General features: G+C 46.2%; 1 protein-coding gene across 6 annotated transcripts in view; it reads right to left on the minus strand.

The window, feature by feature from the left end:
* LOC111857377 (plakophilin-4) overlaps nt 1-17,421 on the minus strand; it is an 83,545-nt gene that overhangs the window by 53,231 nt on the left and 12,893 nt on the right. For all 6 annotated transcript variants that reach the window (XM_072718586.1, XM_072718580.1, XM_072718569.1 and 3 more), the window contains exon 2: nt 7,206-7,336. In XM_072718586.1, coding sequence (XP_072574687.1) covers nt 7,206-7,336 — 131 coding nt within the window. The remainder of the gene's footprint in view (nt 1-7,205; nt 7,337-17,421) is intronic.

Raw genomic sequence — 17,421 nt, forward strand, 5'->3', positions numbered from 1 at the left:
TACTCTTTGAAATCCTGTGTAAGTGTGAACACAGCTCAGTGCAGATTTTCAGAAAAGACACTAATTTTTCCCTACTTTTCCCCATTGTGAAAGCTGAACACCAATCAGCAATCCCCAAAAACCTATTTAATCTCGGCTCCTTTGATTCAGAACCACTGGAACGTTACCCTCACCCTGACTCTGGGTCTCCCCTAATTACATCTCTCTAAAGAATGGATTCCATGGATTCCTTGCTAATTATTCTAATTGTATTATTTCTATGCAAAATTGCAAGTTACAACCACAAACAGCAGCACAGAGACGAAAGCAGTAATTTTGTAGTAGCTACAGAGAAAGAAACAGACTTTTCTAAAAGAAGATTTGAATCGAACTGCATATAAAGACTGATGATGCTAAGACTGGCAGCCGATTCCACGGAAGGATGTATTTAGACAAGAAGGAATCAGCGCTTTTGTACCTGTTACCCCCCCAGAGACTGCTAACTGCCAACGGAGAGCCTTTCGGATGGTCTGCAATAAGGAGATTCAGGTCGGCAGGCCGACAGAGTAGATGCCCATGAAGATGCAGGGCGGAGACTCGCCCCCGACAGGTTACCTGTGAACCGTCGGCCGGCAGCACAGATCCCCTCGGCCCTGCACGCCCCGCTGGGTCCTCCGGCACCTTCCGCGAGTCTTCTGCCGGCTCGTACTGACTCAGGAGCACGAAGGCGGCGGCGAAGGCTGCCGTTGGGGTTTATGGGGGTGGGGGGGGGGGGGGGGGGAGGCTACTGTGCCAGTCGGATCCGGGCACCGCTCCGGCGTCGCGTCAGCGGGACGATGGTCTGTGCCCCCCCCTCCGGCCTCCACACGGCTCAAACCCAAACCGCCCCCCCCCAGACTGCCGTCTGCAAGCCAGGTCATAGCTTCTCCCTGACGACCACGAGAGCTTCTCACCACAACAAAAACTATGTGGGGGAGTGGCAGAGTGGGAGGTAAATTGCGCATACAAGTGTAATCTCTGCCCCCCCCGCCCCCCACCCCTGTCCCCCCCTTGGATCTCTGAAACCCCTCCCTGAGCTATATATCTATCACCTACTCCACTTTTACCCCCCCCCCCCCCCACAAATATCTTCCTTTTGCCAGTCTACATTTGGGCCCAAAAAAATTTATAAGAAAAAATGACAGCTGAAATCAGGGATCACATCGCTGCGGGCAGATTAATTTAAAATAAATTAAAAACACAGTCAGACACACCAGCCTTTCCCACAAACTAATATGCCTTATAATAATAATAATTATTATTATTATTATTATGAAATACTCCTTTTTTATGTAGCCGTAGAGGGTCGTGTCAGAGACGTCTATGCAGGACTCTGCCCCCCCAAGACGCGGCCCGGGTCCTGGCGTGGACGGCTGCCCAGGAGCTGTCGAGCCGGACTGCTCCTCTGCCAGATTCTTCCAGTGTGACGGACTCTAACAAAGCGTGGGGGGGGGGGCAGATTTTTCCAGTGCCGAAAGCCATTGGAGGGAAGTCACGTGGTTGCCCGAATGGCAGCGTGCGTTTACACAGACGCTTTTCAAAGCTTTTATTCCCCCCCCCACAAAGTGCGGGAGTGGGCAGTGCCCGGTGAAGCAGAGTGGCGGCCACACACACGGCTTGGCGGGGGAGGGGGGATGCAGCTCTGCTCCTGCCTCAGGCCTTAAAGTGCTGGCAGCCAGCATCTTAAAAGCAGTAGGATTAAAATAAACAGATAACCTGAATTTCCAGCTTATTTTTAATGAGGTTGTTTTTTTAAGCAGCTCAGATTTGCTGGATAATAGCATACTCATCGGACACGGTCTCGGACACAAATGCACCCCCCGCAGAGAATGACCTGAGTCCCCCCCTCCTCCCCCCCCCGTGGTGGATCCTTCGCTTGGGCCTGTTAAAGCGTGCAGAGATTACACATCCTCCCCATTTGTCTGCCCCCCCAGGGGTCACGACAGAGGTGGGGCCTCGTAATTTAGATGAGGAATTCTGTAGCCTAGGTGAAGCAGAGGTGGTTTACATAATCGGATTAGGGTACGGGTCGACTTCAGTGGGCGTGCTAACGTGCTAACGGCGGCTATGGGGGGAACTAGGACAATGGGAGTGATGAAAAGCATGCTTTAGTGAGAAGAGCCTAGGGCTTCCTGAACAGGAGAGAGAAGCAGAGAGAGAGAGGCAGCTTCTCCAGAGAGAAAATACTGTACCGGCCTTCTGGAATATTCCACACAACAGCCGGATAGAAAGCGTAAACAGGTTGCTAGCTAACGTAGCAATAACTTCCCAGGAGCCACAATATTTTCAGGGATAAAATCCAGATCTAAAGCCAATCATTCTTGTTTTCAGGCTAAGTACAAAGTCATCCCAACACCTTCGAAGAAACGGGGCCGACACACATTGTCTGTCACGTATGACGAACCACATTTCAGTGCTGTGTGATATTACTGGGGCCAACAGAGCACACACTCCTGATGTTGCCGGTTTTCTGGTAAAAAACCGCACTGCCAAAACTAGCAAAAGCCTAGTAACTTAACACATAACTGCAAGATCCACAGCTGGGTCACGTGTCCAATCTGGCCATTTTGCGTAGGCCATTCGCACAGAAATTGAATTCTGCGTCTACTTGTCAGCAGTGACTGGGCCCCAGCAAGCGGGAGAGCATCCCAGAGAAGCATGGCGCATGTTACGGCCAACTTGGGCGTGCCATAACGCGGAGGCTCAGGCATCAAGGGCGGAATAAACGCTCCAACATGGAAGAACGGCAGCCATACAGCTGTCCCGTCTCCAGTATCAAAATTAATTCTGACATCCCATCCCTGTGGGAGGCAGGTCGCAGACGGGAAGGAGACCCACACAGTCCCTGGGGGACCCACCAGGCGGGACTGCAGCCACGCTATACGCAGCTATTTAAAAATATCACACGTTTGCGTTACTCGCACCGAGACGTGAATCCTGGAGCATATCTCCAGGAACGGCAGCGCGGAGTGCGGGCTCTGTGCCGGGCCAGCAGAGAGCCACGCCCATGCCTGGCTGTGCAGCCGGCGGACCTGCCACCAGGGTGCCCTTGATGCCAATTAGGTATCCAGCAAAACTGTACCACAGCCATCGCTGGCATCAACCTATAGGAAATGTCGCATGCCATCTTGCATAAAAACTTACACACATAATATACACGCTCCCACTTCTGTTATTGAAATACACAGTGTGTGTGTGTGTGTATATATATATATATATATATATATATATATATATATAATGTTCAGAGACTCTTTACCGCAATTATAGATGTATACCACTGTATTAATGTAAACCCTACCCAGCCCTAACTATAACCATAAATATGGTTATTCTGGTTATTTTTTGATTGGTCCCCACAATGTAATGTATATCTGAACCACACACACACACACAAGCATACACAGCATGCCGGCACATATATAATTAAAACATTCACACTTAGCTACAAAACAGCCCATTTACCTGCAGCTTCCGCACTGGGGTTGGGGGTTAGGGTCACTGGTGCCAGACCCTAACGCAGGGCGACACCCGACTATCGCGATCGCGCGGAGGGGGCCGAGCGCAGTGGTCCCCGGCCCCGCCATACGCCCCGGAGCGTCTCTTCCCAAAGATCGCAGGACAAGGTTTATTCCGGAACCCTCTGTAGGCGGGGAGAATGCTTCGAATATGCATCCATCACCCGAGTCAAAACATATAAGGCCTGGTCTGGATCTGGCCAGTATGTGTCAAGACAAGCTATGTGTGCTGTCTGCGTGCCCCATGACTGTCAGTGGGGGGCACTATTGAGAGGATAGACAGAAATAAAATTTACCGGGGGGAAATCTTAAGCTCAAATAACTGTGCAGGTTAATACTAAAGACATGTTTATCATTACTAATATAATATAATAATAATTACTTTTTAATTAAACATTCTCAAATACGAAACTTTCCCAGTTCCAAACTTACAATCTATAAAATTAAGAATGACATCCACCCATTTTCCAATGCACTCATCCAGAGGTTGGGCCGCAGGGGAAAAAAATTACACCAAAAGCTACCAATAAACAATCCACATCTGTTAAACATTCCTCTGTTATTTATTAAATCACCACCAGTTTAAATCTCCACACCTTGTCCTTGTATGTATACTATATATACTGTATATTCCCTGGATATTGTATATATTGTATGCACAAGATTATTATAAGTTGTTTATGTCTGCAAGTATTATGCTGTACAAATGCCAAGGTTTTCAGGTCTAAAACTAAATATAAAAACACAGGGCGACACCCGACTATCGCGATCGCGCGGAGGGGGCCGAGCGCAGTGGTCCCCGGCCCCGCCATACGCCCCGGAGCGTCTCTTCCCAAAGATCGCAGGACAAGGTTTATTCCGGAACCCTCTGTAGGCGGGGAGAATGCTTCGAATATGCATCCATCACCCGAGTCAAAACATATAAGGCCTGGTCTGGATCTGGCCAGTATGTGTCAAGACAAGCTATGTGTGCTGTCTGCGTGCCCCATGACTGTCAGTGGGGGGCGCTATTGAGAGGATAGACAGAAATAAAATTTACCGGGGGGAAATCTTAAGCTCAAATAACTGTGCAGGTTAATACTAAAGACATGTTTATCATTACTAATATAATATAATAATAATTACTTTTTAATTAAACATTCTCAAATACGAAACTTTCCCAGTTCCAAACTTACAATCTATAAAATTAAGAATGACATCCACCCATTTTCCAATGCACTCATCCAGAGGTTGGGCCGCAGGGGAAAAAAATTACACCAAAATTATTTATAACCTGGTATGAATTTACAAAATAGAACTTGAGAACAGTGAGAATCTGGAATTCGGAAAATGGCAGTGTAGCCAACTGCAAAACAATTATCACAGCTTCACTTATACTTCGTAGTTTAAGCCACGTACTAGGCAGGTATTTCTAAACGTCCAAAAAAAAAAAAGGTTTCCTGAGAAGGTTGTCGTCATGGAGAGGTCAGGCCTCTTTCCTGCGGCCGCCCAATTACTTTTTTCCTGCGCTTACAGCTACTTAAGTGCTCCTTGGGTGAAGTAAATGCTGGCCATGTTTATTTAATGCTTGACTGCAGCCCTTTCGTAACGGCGCACTAAAGGCCCGCGGGTCAGAAACAAGACACGCCAAGAGCCACCTTACATGAGCCACCTTACATGAGCCAGTCCTGTCACATGCGTGCGTTAGCCGAGACGGGCCCGGGTTAGCCGAGACAGGCCCGGGTATCCTCTCACACGCTCCGCATCCCAGCACCCGGTGCTGGCTGACTGCTTTGAGCGGCCTGAGCGCAGATGGGGAGGCAGCCGACCATGTTAAGGCTAAATTAGCTAACAGCTTAAAAAAAAATAGCTAAAAAACTAAAATACCACCCCACCCCCAGTATCACCTGATCCTCATGCCGGACACATTAATCACTGAAAACTCCCACATTTCTGAAGGTCTGACACACATTTTACAGAAGGGCATGGCACACCCATAAGAGAAACATAGAATTAAAACTCAAAAGCTACCAATAAACAATCCACATCTGTTAAACATTCCTCTGTTATTTATTAAATCACCACCAGTTTAAATCTCCACACCTTGTCCTTGTATGTATACTATATATACTGTATATTCCCTGGATATTGTATATATTGTATGCACAAGATTATTATAAGTTGTTTATGTCTGCAAGTATTATGCTGTACAAATGCCAAGGTTTTCAGGTCCTCTATATTCTCAAAATGTGATATTTGTGTGGACATCCACGGTATGATAAATACACACTGCTCCTCATGACGTTGGTGTGACAGATGATCACCGTGCCGTACTCGGAGACCGGCGTTTCACTGCGACCGCCGAGCCGGCGAAAGACGACACGCCGCCGATTCTGCCATGCGCCCGTCTCTCCTGCCGCTTGTGTCCCACGGGGCACCCGGGCGGATAAAAATACCCCAGAAATAACAGAAATATCCCCACTCCTCCACACAAGAAAAGAAATCCTACCACTGTTATAAACATTACAGCAAACGTGTGTAAAAACAAAAACACAAAAAAACAAAAAAAAGGAAAAAGTGAATGAATGGAAAGTCAGATTTCAGGAGGAATCAGAGGAACGGTTTGGCGGCGCATCACGCATCACGCAAACAGGGTGGACCTCAGTAGCACCAGGCATTAATTAAACGCAGCGTGGGGCCACGGGCAGGGAGGAGACACAGGATTCCTGCGGAACGACGAGGGTGGTGACAAAAAGCCCAGGAGCACCAGCCTTCTTAGGGCCGCAGAGCCAGAGACACGAGGCCAGAGGTGGTGCTGGTGTGGAGGGGGGGGGGGAGACAAGACATGCACTCAACACCGGCCGGGTTCATCATGGGTCCCTGTGTGTTTACGCAGACACGATCCAACACTTGTGCTTTTTTTAGTTCGAACAATTACAGGAAAACCTACGAAAAATAGAGGAAAGGATGCCCCCCTCCGAGTGGCTGGTGATTTCCTGCCGTGTTTTTGGGGGTCCCACAGGAACGACTTGCACATGGATGGGGCTTTAGGTCTAGCCTCCAGGATCCTGAACACGAAACCCTTTCGCACTACCCCTCCCCTCTGTGGGTGTCATCCATCACAGCCCTCCATCCTGTTAACTCTGTAAACAGGGGCTGGAGAAGGCCAGCCCAGAGGAACGGGGCCGCGGCCAAGCGGGATGCGACGAGGAATCGGCCCGTCTCTCGTGCAGATCACGGAGCCGCCGCGGACACTGGCATTTCCTCCTTGTGGCCCCCATCCTTCCGGTTAAAAACACGCGCACACAAACCCCAGGAAGCCAGCCCTGCTCACGACAGCAGCAACAAACGCACGTTGGGGGGTGAACGAAAGGAAAAAGGAAAAACATACACAAACAAACAGCGCCTGCAAGGTAAATCCAGGTTGGATCAGAGAGCAGGGGGAGAGCAGCCGGCCGCGACGGCAGCGCGGGGCTCGGGGACCGTGAACGGCAAGGCAGTGGAGCAGACAAATTAGACAAACAGTCCAGTTTAGGTCCCAAGAGCACCTGGGCTAGGAGCCTGTAACATGCTATTAAATATCAGCTTTATAAACAAAATAAAGTGTCAAATTTTCAAATGTTTCAATTGCGGGCACTAGGCCAGAGGTCTGACCCCCCCCCACCCCCCCCAGCGCGAGACAGGTGATACCTGTTCTTTGACGGAGGCCAGGATGTTGGTCGCGATGCTGTGGGACTCCACAGGAGGCCCAGGGGGGCCCTCCCGGACAGGACACAGCCTGTCCTCCTCAGCGGGGGGCTGCTCGGGAGCTGGCATCACTCCTGGGGGGGGGGGACAGAGCAAACGATTGGTTCAGAGCACCCTCCGGCACATGTATGTGCAGCAAAGGCACACAAGCTTACTTGCCCATATATATACACTAGACATATGTCAATACGAAACGCCCATTAACTCCCACTTATACAAAAACAAGCAAACGGATGATAATTATATGGTTAGGCTATATGTCGACCCCCCTTTGCTGATTAAATCTACTGTGTGTGAGACAATCTGTGAATGATGCGAGACACACATGGGCGCCAGATCACCTTCCAAAACACACCGCATGTCAACTAGGCAGCAGGGAAGGAGAACACGTCACTGGCTGTCCCCAGTATGCTGGGGGGGTGGAGGGCGGGGGGTACAGAAACAACGTATCAAAACTGTAAACACCTCCGACCGTGGACTGGCAGCACCGCGAGGATGACTCAGCCCAAGGTGAAACATGGCAGTGTAATAGAGTGAGGTGGGATGCAGTGGGGGGAAGTGAGTGAGCAAATATACTACACATTAAGGTAAAGTGCATGTTTATCAGGAGATGCAGAATAAATAAAAACAAAATAGACTGAAGGAAATCACTGACCGCCTGGAGCATTTGATACTTTAAAACAAAAATATATATACATATATACAGACATATTACATATTATGGCTGCTGATATAACCTCAAATCAATATCACGATTAATTTTACCTCGATTATGATTAATGAACGATTATTTTGTTTTTGTTTTGTTTTTCTTTCACCCTCATATTTCATTGACAAGGTTGACAAGGTTTGTACTGTAAATATGCTCAACTATTAAAGCTGGGATATTTTTTCTAATGAAAAAGACAATATCTTTATGATTTTAAAATAACTGATGGAAACACACAGAGGACGCATTTATGGTTATTCATTGAATATTCCGAGCAACTGAAATCAAAGCACAAATCACTTGAAATGAAAACGCCTTATGAAAAAGGTCACATTTTAGTTTTAATGTAAAAATCAAGTTCCCTAAAAAGTAGAAAATAAATAGTTTGCATTTCTTGCAAACAAACTGTTTACAGTGATCAAATCTGTCTGGGTGAATTTTATCACTATAAGCAGATGACCATTATAACACATTTTCTTTCTTTATGTCTCAGGCAGATTACTGTATAATTGATATTTGTGTATTTATTGCACGAATATAGGGTAATAAAAATGGACAGTGTTGCTATTTACTGAATTTTATTGGCTCTTTCAAAATACAGTACAGCTGTTTCATATGCTTTCCAAATTACAGTACTGAATTCCAAGTTACAGTACACAAATTAAATTACTGATCTGTGTATAATTGAAATACGCTATAATACAGTACAGTACTGTACAAAATATGTAACTTATTGTAGTTTTGCTACTGCATCTCCTTGGTTCATTTTTGGCAGCTTGTCATAAATTTGATGAGTCTATATTCGTAACTGAGAGAAAATGACTTTCTTTTCCCCGTCATGTTTTCGGTGCACGCAGCATTAGCCACAGGTAGCTAGCCAGAAGCAGACGGGTTACCGCAAGGAAAAGTAAGCAAGTTTTAATATTTTCCATGTTATGTACAAAAAGCCCCAAAATGAACACTGTAAGTGGACTACTTTATTACTATAAGCAAATTATTTGAACAGTATTTTTACAGTATTGATTCTGTCTGGAGCATTCTGATCTGTATAAGCGGTTGATCACTATAACCATCATCACTATAATAGGTGTCCACTGTATTTTAAATATTGCTAGTGTTGAAACCGATTGGTGGTATTACATTTGGTAGCTGAAACTGTTTTTCCGCAGTGTTTACATTTGACCTCTTTTTGTTCGTTATCGTCTTCATTAAAGCCACAATGTGTCCAAATGATGGACACAGCATTTTTCTTTGGTATAAGCCGCTGGAGTTGCTCAGTCAGCTTGGTGTTTGAGTTCTCCTCCATGCTGTTTCCACATCGCAGACTGGACGGGGCGAAGTCACATGACAACACACGTGGTAGTAGGTAGTATGTTTTTAAGGTGACAGTACATGAACACATTGGACAAAGCATTAACAGATTTAAAAAAAAAAATGAAGTAACTGACATGGGCAAGATTACGTCGATTAGAGGTTCTGAATGTCGGTTTTGATTAATTTTTGATTAACTGCTCAACCCTACTACAGTATATATACACACACATTTAATGACAAAACAGTTAAGCACCCAGACAGAGTGGTGGGGATTAAATGAATCTACATGTGGTGAATGATCATGCGACTGTATCACAATGATTATATCATCAGATCAAATGGTCAACACAGTATGGGCACACTGCTGATCCCATGTCAGTAGGGTGTTGCACCCCCCCCCCCCCCCCAGCCTGGATACATGCGGCAATACGGTGATCCCACCCCTGTTCAATTGGGGAAAGATCGGGGGACCTGGCTGGCCACGAGAGGACCTCAACATGACGCAGACAGTCCATAGACACACGTGCTGTGTGTGGATGGGTGTTGTCTTGTTGAAAGACTGTACCAGGGTTCTGTCTCAGGAGGGATAACACATGAGGACACAGGATGTTACTGGCGTGGAGCTGTGCTGTCAGGGTCCCTCAAATCACTATCAGAGATGACCTGAAGTCATACCCTATGGCTCCCCACACCATGAGGCAAGGAGTAACGCCGGTCTGTCTCTCCACAACATCGGCGGGCTTGGTCCTCTCCCCTCGGCACCGCCATACGCACACATGACGGACATCCATGGTAATACAGAACCGAGATTCATCGCTGAACACGGAACAACGCCACTCGCCATCACTCCACCGTCAGTCGTCAAGACATGGTGCAAAATGACACGGGGTGTCGTAGAGAGTCCAGATGTCATGATGTTCTGTAATGCTTGCCGACGATCCTCCCTCGGTGTGGTCTGTCCTGGGGGGCCAGAACCTTCACGACGTGTGTGGGTGCCCTCTCGTGCCCACCGCATGGCATCGGGCGACTGACATGCACATGCCCCACATGCCGGGCAATTGCACGATACGACCACCCAGCCTCATGCAAACCCACAATGTGACCCCTATCAAACTCCGTCAAGTGCTGGTAATGCTGTCTAATGCGTGTACGAGGCATCCTCTGTGTCTGGTGACTAGACGTGCCAGCTCCTTGCAAATCGAACCATTTACATGCCCATCGCTAGTCTGTATATGTACCAAATCACATTCAAATTGAAGCATTACTTCTGGGTGCTTTTTTTGTCACTGAGTGTATACACATACATATATGCATATATACATTCATACACACGCACAAACACTCACACACACATATATTTATATAAAACTGTAAAAGATTATTTGCAGCAATTTGCGGCCCCAGAAAACAGCACAAAAACAGCCAGTCTGTTTAAATTGAGCAGGTTGCCTGATCCTGCCGTCTATCGCCATACACACCTTGTCTTTCTACTGAGGCCTTTCTCACAGAGAACTGGACGATACCCTTTAATTTCTCCGTTTGGACATCAGAGAGAGAAAAAGCGAGGGGGACGATGCACATATTTCTTTGGACTTGTCGTTTAAATTGCCCACCGCGGGAAAAAAAAGAGCTCAGCCTTTATCCGAATGTCCAGAATGTGCCGGAGCCCGGGGAAACCTCCAAGTGCCTGGAGGACGTGTACATCTTACGGCTCGGTCACCCGGCGCTCCGGGGAAGGCAGACATGCGGTCCTACACCAAGGGACACTACGGAAAATTAAAGGGAAATGTCACGGACACTGGGCGACTCGGATAGGGCCTGTCCGTATCACCGATTACCGGCAGGCGGTGGCATACAGACAATTAATGGATTAATGGATTGGGATTAAACGTTAAACTGGGGTTTTCTATGGTGAATGCATTGTTGGTTTGCCAAAAATAAAGTAATTTAAGCCTAAGGTGATTTATAATTACGCCGACTGTACAAACACGCTCTCTATACCGGGTGAGGGAAAAAATTAGATTTTAATAAAAAGAAGCAAACACAGAGTCACACCATACCTACTGCACTAGCTACATATACACAGAATGCCTGTCAGTCAGACCTACTGCAATATATCAGGAATATATTATAGCATCGTTGTGGTCGTCGCTTGGAAAATGCATGGCATGAAATTACAGCCGGCACAACAGCTTTTTAACATGCGCTTCAAGGGACATAAATGACTGTCATCCAGCGAGCCACACTTAAATAACTGTACTTAGAGAGCATGTACTCAAATGCAAAGAAAACCTGGTAATGGCGAGAATCTGCCTCTCACAAAGAATCATCTTTTGGGATGCAGCATTGGCTGGTGGAGCCATAACGCCTCATAATGACATCCAGCCTCGATTTAGCCTTGCTGGAGTTGTTATTGGTGCAAGAGCAATTCTACTACAATGTCCAGGGGTGCTGCTAGAGATTTTGGGCCCCATGAAAGCATATCATAGTGGGCCGCCAACCAATTATGTTCTACAGTTTTCAGGGCCCCTGTCACTCAGGGGCTACTGTGATCATCCTAACTTTCAACTTACAATGTCCTTGGCAATGTCGGGCAGGTTTGTATTGGAGAATAAACCAGAGCACAATGAAGAATAGAGCACCCCCCCCCCCCCCCGGAACTACCATTGTCTGCAAGTCAGCAAAAATGTAATAAGACAGCAGCTTTGCAAAAGGAGCAAAGTATCTAATCGTGGAGAGTTTGAGGACTGTAAATACCACAACCACCAGGCAATTAAAAGGATTTCAAATGCAATTACTGAGGTTTCCAAACAGCCAATTGATCAGCATTGTAATGGTTTAGGACAATGTCGCTCCAAGGAACCACAGGAGGTCTGTTTGAAGGGAAAGATGATGTCTCATTACGCACACTCATTTCCTCTGACTAATCCTACAAAAAAAAAACACCAGGCTTAATTAAAGCCAGAGTTCAAACCATCCCTGTTCAAAGCACTTTCCCTTGCTCCCTTTCAGAACCAAAGCCCAGTGACTCCTTTCCTTTTCCCAACTCCCAGTTTCTCTTGGCATGTACAGGGGTACTGGGCATCTGGCATGGCTCACCATGGATGCATCGGCAAGCACCTCTTGAATGACACCATGACCGGGAGGTAGAGGCACATTAACGCAGTCAGGATCCCTCCGACTGATTTCTGCGATGGGTGGCAATGGTAAAAGCCCCTGGGATTCAGCCTGGGTAAGCCTGTACATTGAAACCCCCCAATTGGTCTCCCTGCTCTCGGATCCCCGCATGGGTAACGCACCCCAAGTTCTGCCCAGATGTTTTGAGGGATCAGAGCAAGACGACGGACTCTTAGGGTGTCATCCGAATGGTGCTGTGGACTTAGACATTGACAAGGCAACACTGAAGTCCCCTTCACCATAGAACAAGAAGCAGAGCAACACGCTCCAAAGAAAGAGTTACATAGCAAACGTTATAACTGGTGTTGTCAGCTATATGGAGGTATTATCTTTAAGAACAACACATCCTCAGAAGTAAGGGAACAAGGCTCCCGCTGTCTCTGGGATCTCCATAAAGAAGCTTTGTCTGGATGTAGGTCACATCTTCTGGCAACATCTCGCCATCTGACTCTTGGCCTTCAATTCCATAAACAAACCCAATAAAAGAAAAATGAAGATGATGGCTGAGGACAAAAAATGGCCATACAAATAAATAAATGCTTTTGATTGTACGCAGCACAAACTGGATATTAAGACGCAGATCACGAGCACAGCAGGTCCAATCTGGCTGCAGAACCTCCATGGCTGCGACTTAAGGTGATAGCACAGGCTGCAATGGTCCGTGAAGATGACAGAAAATAAACAAACACAAAAATAAATTAGAGTCATATTGGAGGAATCACCTGAAGATGACGCAAAGACTCACTGGAACAAAAAATAGAGGGAAAGTTAACCAGAATGTGCCAAATGTGCAAAGGCTAATCTGAACAAGGTGAGCTGTGAATCTTAAATCTTACAGGGAGCCAAATTAACTGCAGCTGAATTTACATCTGAGGCAAGACCTCAGGTAATTCGACAGCCAGCTTTTTGGATGAACAGGAGTTCCAGTGGTGGGCGAGGTGATCAACAGGACCCCACTGGTCTGCTTCAGCTGTGCCTGAGCAAAAACTCCCCACAAGTCTTCGTCTCATCTAAGTTGTCAAGACACCCCGCTGTTCCTGTCAATGAAGTGGATCGCTTTTAACGGCGCACACAGCTGAAAATTTCAGCATCTCTTATACAGGAGGATCCTGGCTCACAGAATATAAAAATACTCACTCGGTCTTGACCTTAACATGTGAAAAGATGGAATAATGCATCTTCCCTGGAATCTGCCCATAAAATCAGATGTGAGAGAAGATGGGGCTCCAAAACCCAGACACAGAAAGGACAGCCATCCACTGTCACTGCTCTGCATATCCTGACAGGAAATGAACAGGTTAGCTGGTTACTGACAGCACACTGTCACTGCATATACTGATGGTTTTCAGCTGGGGCGGGGCCACTGGGGTGCTCACCCCAGCCAAAAGCTGATTGGCACCCGGCGTGCCCCTCCCCAATTCAAAACATATACTCTTAGCCAATGATAAGGTTTGGTCCCTCGGCAAAAATTATAGCCCATCCTAAAATAAAAAATAAAAAAAATGCTACAATCATCTATTAGTTTCAGACCCCCGTTTCTCCCTGCTCTGCAATTTCAGCTTGGGGGCACCATTTTGAGGCATAATGGGGCATCCCTCCCCAAGCATCTGCTTTAAATGATTCCTAATATTAAAAACACCAAATTTATTCATTTTTTTTCTCCCCACAGTAATTATGAGATGGAAAATATGTTAGCAGGCAAAAAAAATAAAATAAAACACCTCCCCTTGTTCATTTTCTCAGTCCTAAGTGTACGGAAAAAGGTCTCTGGAGCCTTATCTACACCTGAGACCTTACAGCGCAGTGCAGAGCGGGTCGCACTCGCATTACTCATTCGGCACTAACGCTCGGAGCAGCGCCGCAGCCCATTATGGCAATAAAATAAAAAGAACAAACGCGCTTATCAACATCACCCACGACAAACGTTCGCCGGAGCACAAACCTCCAGTGGAATGCGAGATACAAACCCGAGGTTCCCTTTTCTCCTTCTCTACAGCCCACAGTCAGAATTTGTGTCTAATTTCCCAGAACATGACGCGAGTTCCCTGCGGGGCTGTTACTTTGCAAACAAATGTCAGGTGGATCTGGTGAAGGCAATGACCAGGGAGAAAAAAAAAACAAATTAAACTATAATGATTATTCCATTAAATAAATAACACAAATAATAATAGAAACACAATAGGCAGCATTAGTAAAAAAAAAACAAAACAAAGGCAAAGACTCAAGGATTCAAAAGGTTTGTCATTTGTACTAGTACAAGTCAATCAGATGTTCAATGTGTGTATTTCTTGCAGATAACAGCACATGAGTAAACACGGAGTAAAATAAATACAAATAGGAATATGTACAGCTGCATTTAAGAGGCTAAAATTATTTAAATGTGCCAAAGCTCTCAGGGCTAAGCAATTATGGCGTCCAAGCAGCCGGCAGAAAATGCACTCCCATGATGCCAGTACAAATTTCCCCGGATCCGATCGAGGAAGCAGCTATGCTAGCTAGTGAAATCAGTCATGAATTCGTACTATGGGGGAATAAAAAAGCAAGCTCTGGCATAAACTAGATATGCAGTATCTAGCTATAAATGTTATTTCCTCAGTCCATTTCAGATACTGCCCATCCAGCAGAGGGCCATAGCGTGCAGTGGCAGTGTCGTGCACAAGGCATGGGACCCTAAACCCATGAGTGTAACTGGGGGGAGGGGGGGTGTCCCCTTGGTAGATTATGCAGATTGGGGGGGGGGGGGGGTGTTCAATTGCTTTTGCCAATCGAGCAATTGAGGCAGCGGTTCCCCGCAGTAGAAGGACTGCAATCGACTGTTGCTGTTGCTGCAGATATTTTTTCGTGCATTTAAAATTTTATAAGCATTTTGTGGAAATCTTCTTGCGGCCCCCTCTTTGGAAAGCCGTATAGCAGGCTGGGACTGCAAAAGGACACCCAAGTGCCCAGAGGACATGGCTACCATGGAAAACATGCAAACCCCACACCCACAGATACGGGGGGGCACTCAGGCCCCTAACCTGCACCGGCTACACGCGGGTTAACAGAGTCCAATTAAATCCAGGCTTCTCCATTTACAGGCTCCACATCTGCCATGACTCGTGAAACTGGATCTGAGTGTGTGTGTGTGTATATATATATATATATATATATATATATATATATATATATATATATATATATATATATATATATATATATATATTATCGGTGCAGCTCATTCTAGAAATAAGAAAGGGAAAAAAGACAACTTCTGGCATACTTTCAGGTAGGTAAAGAAAATAAAATTCACAATTTAGTCATTACCGAGCAAAGCCAACCAAGCATAGTCGCTTGTGATACCCTTTGGCCTCCTGCTCAATCACAGGAGATTCTTCCATTTTATTCATTACTGGACTCCACAATGCAGGCGGGAGTTATAAGGATTTTACAGACTCTGGCACTTTCCATCCATCCTTTCACCTTCCATAAGTGCTTATCAGATACAGGGTCTCTGTGGGCCTGGGGACTATCCCATGAATCATAGCACACGTGGCGGGGGAGGCCCGGGACCGGATGTCGGTCCAACACAGGGTACATCAGACACCAACTCACGCAGTTCACATGTCTCTGAGCCATCAGAGGATGGAGAATGTGTGAAATCTGTGTGCTCAGAGCCAGGGGAGAGAAGTGAACACATATCCCCAGATGCATGAGACCACAATGCTATTCACTGAGCCCTGGAAGGAAGACAGAAATAGCCAGCTGACACGAGGACTTCATTTACATACGAAAAAGACTAGCTAAAAATTCAACAAGCTAAAAAAACAGGGAAACCCTAAAGAGGCCCTGAATCTCTGAACATATTACACATCAAATGATTTGTCTTCCTTCTATAAAGCCAAGAATAGCCAACACAGCAATTCGGCAGGAAGGGTGGGGGGGGGGGGGGGGAGACCGGAAACCAACGCTTGCCACTATCATGTCGTCTTGCGAAGGAAGACATATGAGGCTTTGCATTAATGCGGCCAAGAAAAAGGCGGGCATTTTAATTCGTACCCCTGCTGATTTTCAGGAGAACCTGAGGCAAATCTCTAACAGTCTCAGCTCACGAGCATGTTAAATGCATATAAGCCAGAATGGACGGTTGGGTTGGAGCACCAACTAAACATTTCAAGACAGAAAAACAGTGGTGTCAATTCTCAAGCACCCCACTTGTCGTCCTTCAGTGCTGCCCACAAGCCACCCTGACTCTCCCATTCAGAAACCAAAATGGGGGGAGTTAGTCGAATCCAACAATTCCAACAGTGTTGATCTTCTGCACACCTCAACTTCAGCATGCCACGAAAGATCCCCAAAGAACTTAATGGAGGCATGCTGAGAAGGCCCATGGTCAAATACATAGGAGGTATTGTGACAACCACTGTCAGAGCATGACAGAAGTGCAGAGGAAATGAGGACAACAGATAAGAGCTTTAACTCCCATGGCAACTAACGCAAATCGGGCATAATTGCTGTGGGAAAAAGAGGAGAAAGAAGAGGTAAGAAAGAAAAAAAAAGACAACAATATGAATATGGCTCTGGTAACCAATTGCCATAGTCCTGCAGGATTTCTAACTTTCTGGCAGTGAAGAAAACTGAGGCACATAATTACAAACAAAAAAAAACCATGAGCAGGACCGAGTCTCTTCTCTTGGCAAGAAAGGAGACAAATTCAGTTTAATCAACGTTACAGCCCAGCTCATTTCACATTCATGTTGTAAAGCAGTCAGTTCTCCCATTTCCTGGAGCAATGGGACATTTATTATATTTCAGGACTTTAAAATGTACATGGAAACCGATTTATGAAAATGAAAGGATAAAACTCGCGCCTCTAAAGCATAATTTAAGAAGTCAGCCAGGATGTCAATTAAGTCACGGATAGGGTGGACCGACAGCCAATCAGCTCAACAGACTACACCCAGAGATAAGCTTGATCGGATC

Source organism: Paramormyrops kingsleyae, chromosome 1 (assembly GCF_048594095.1).
Source record: "Paramormyrops kingsleyae isolate MSU_618 chromosome 1, PKINGS_0.4, whole genome shotgun sequence".
NCBI classification, from domain to species: domain Eukaryota; kingdom Metazoa; phylum Chordata; class Actinopteri; order Osteoglossiformes; family Mormyridae; genus Paramormyrops; species Paramormyrops kingsleyae.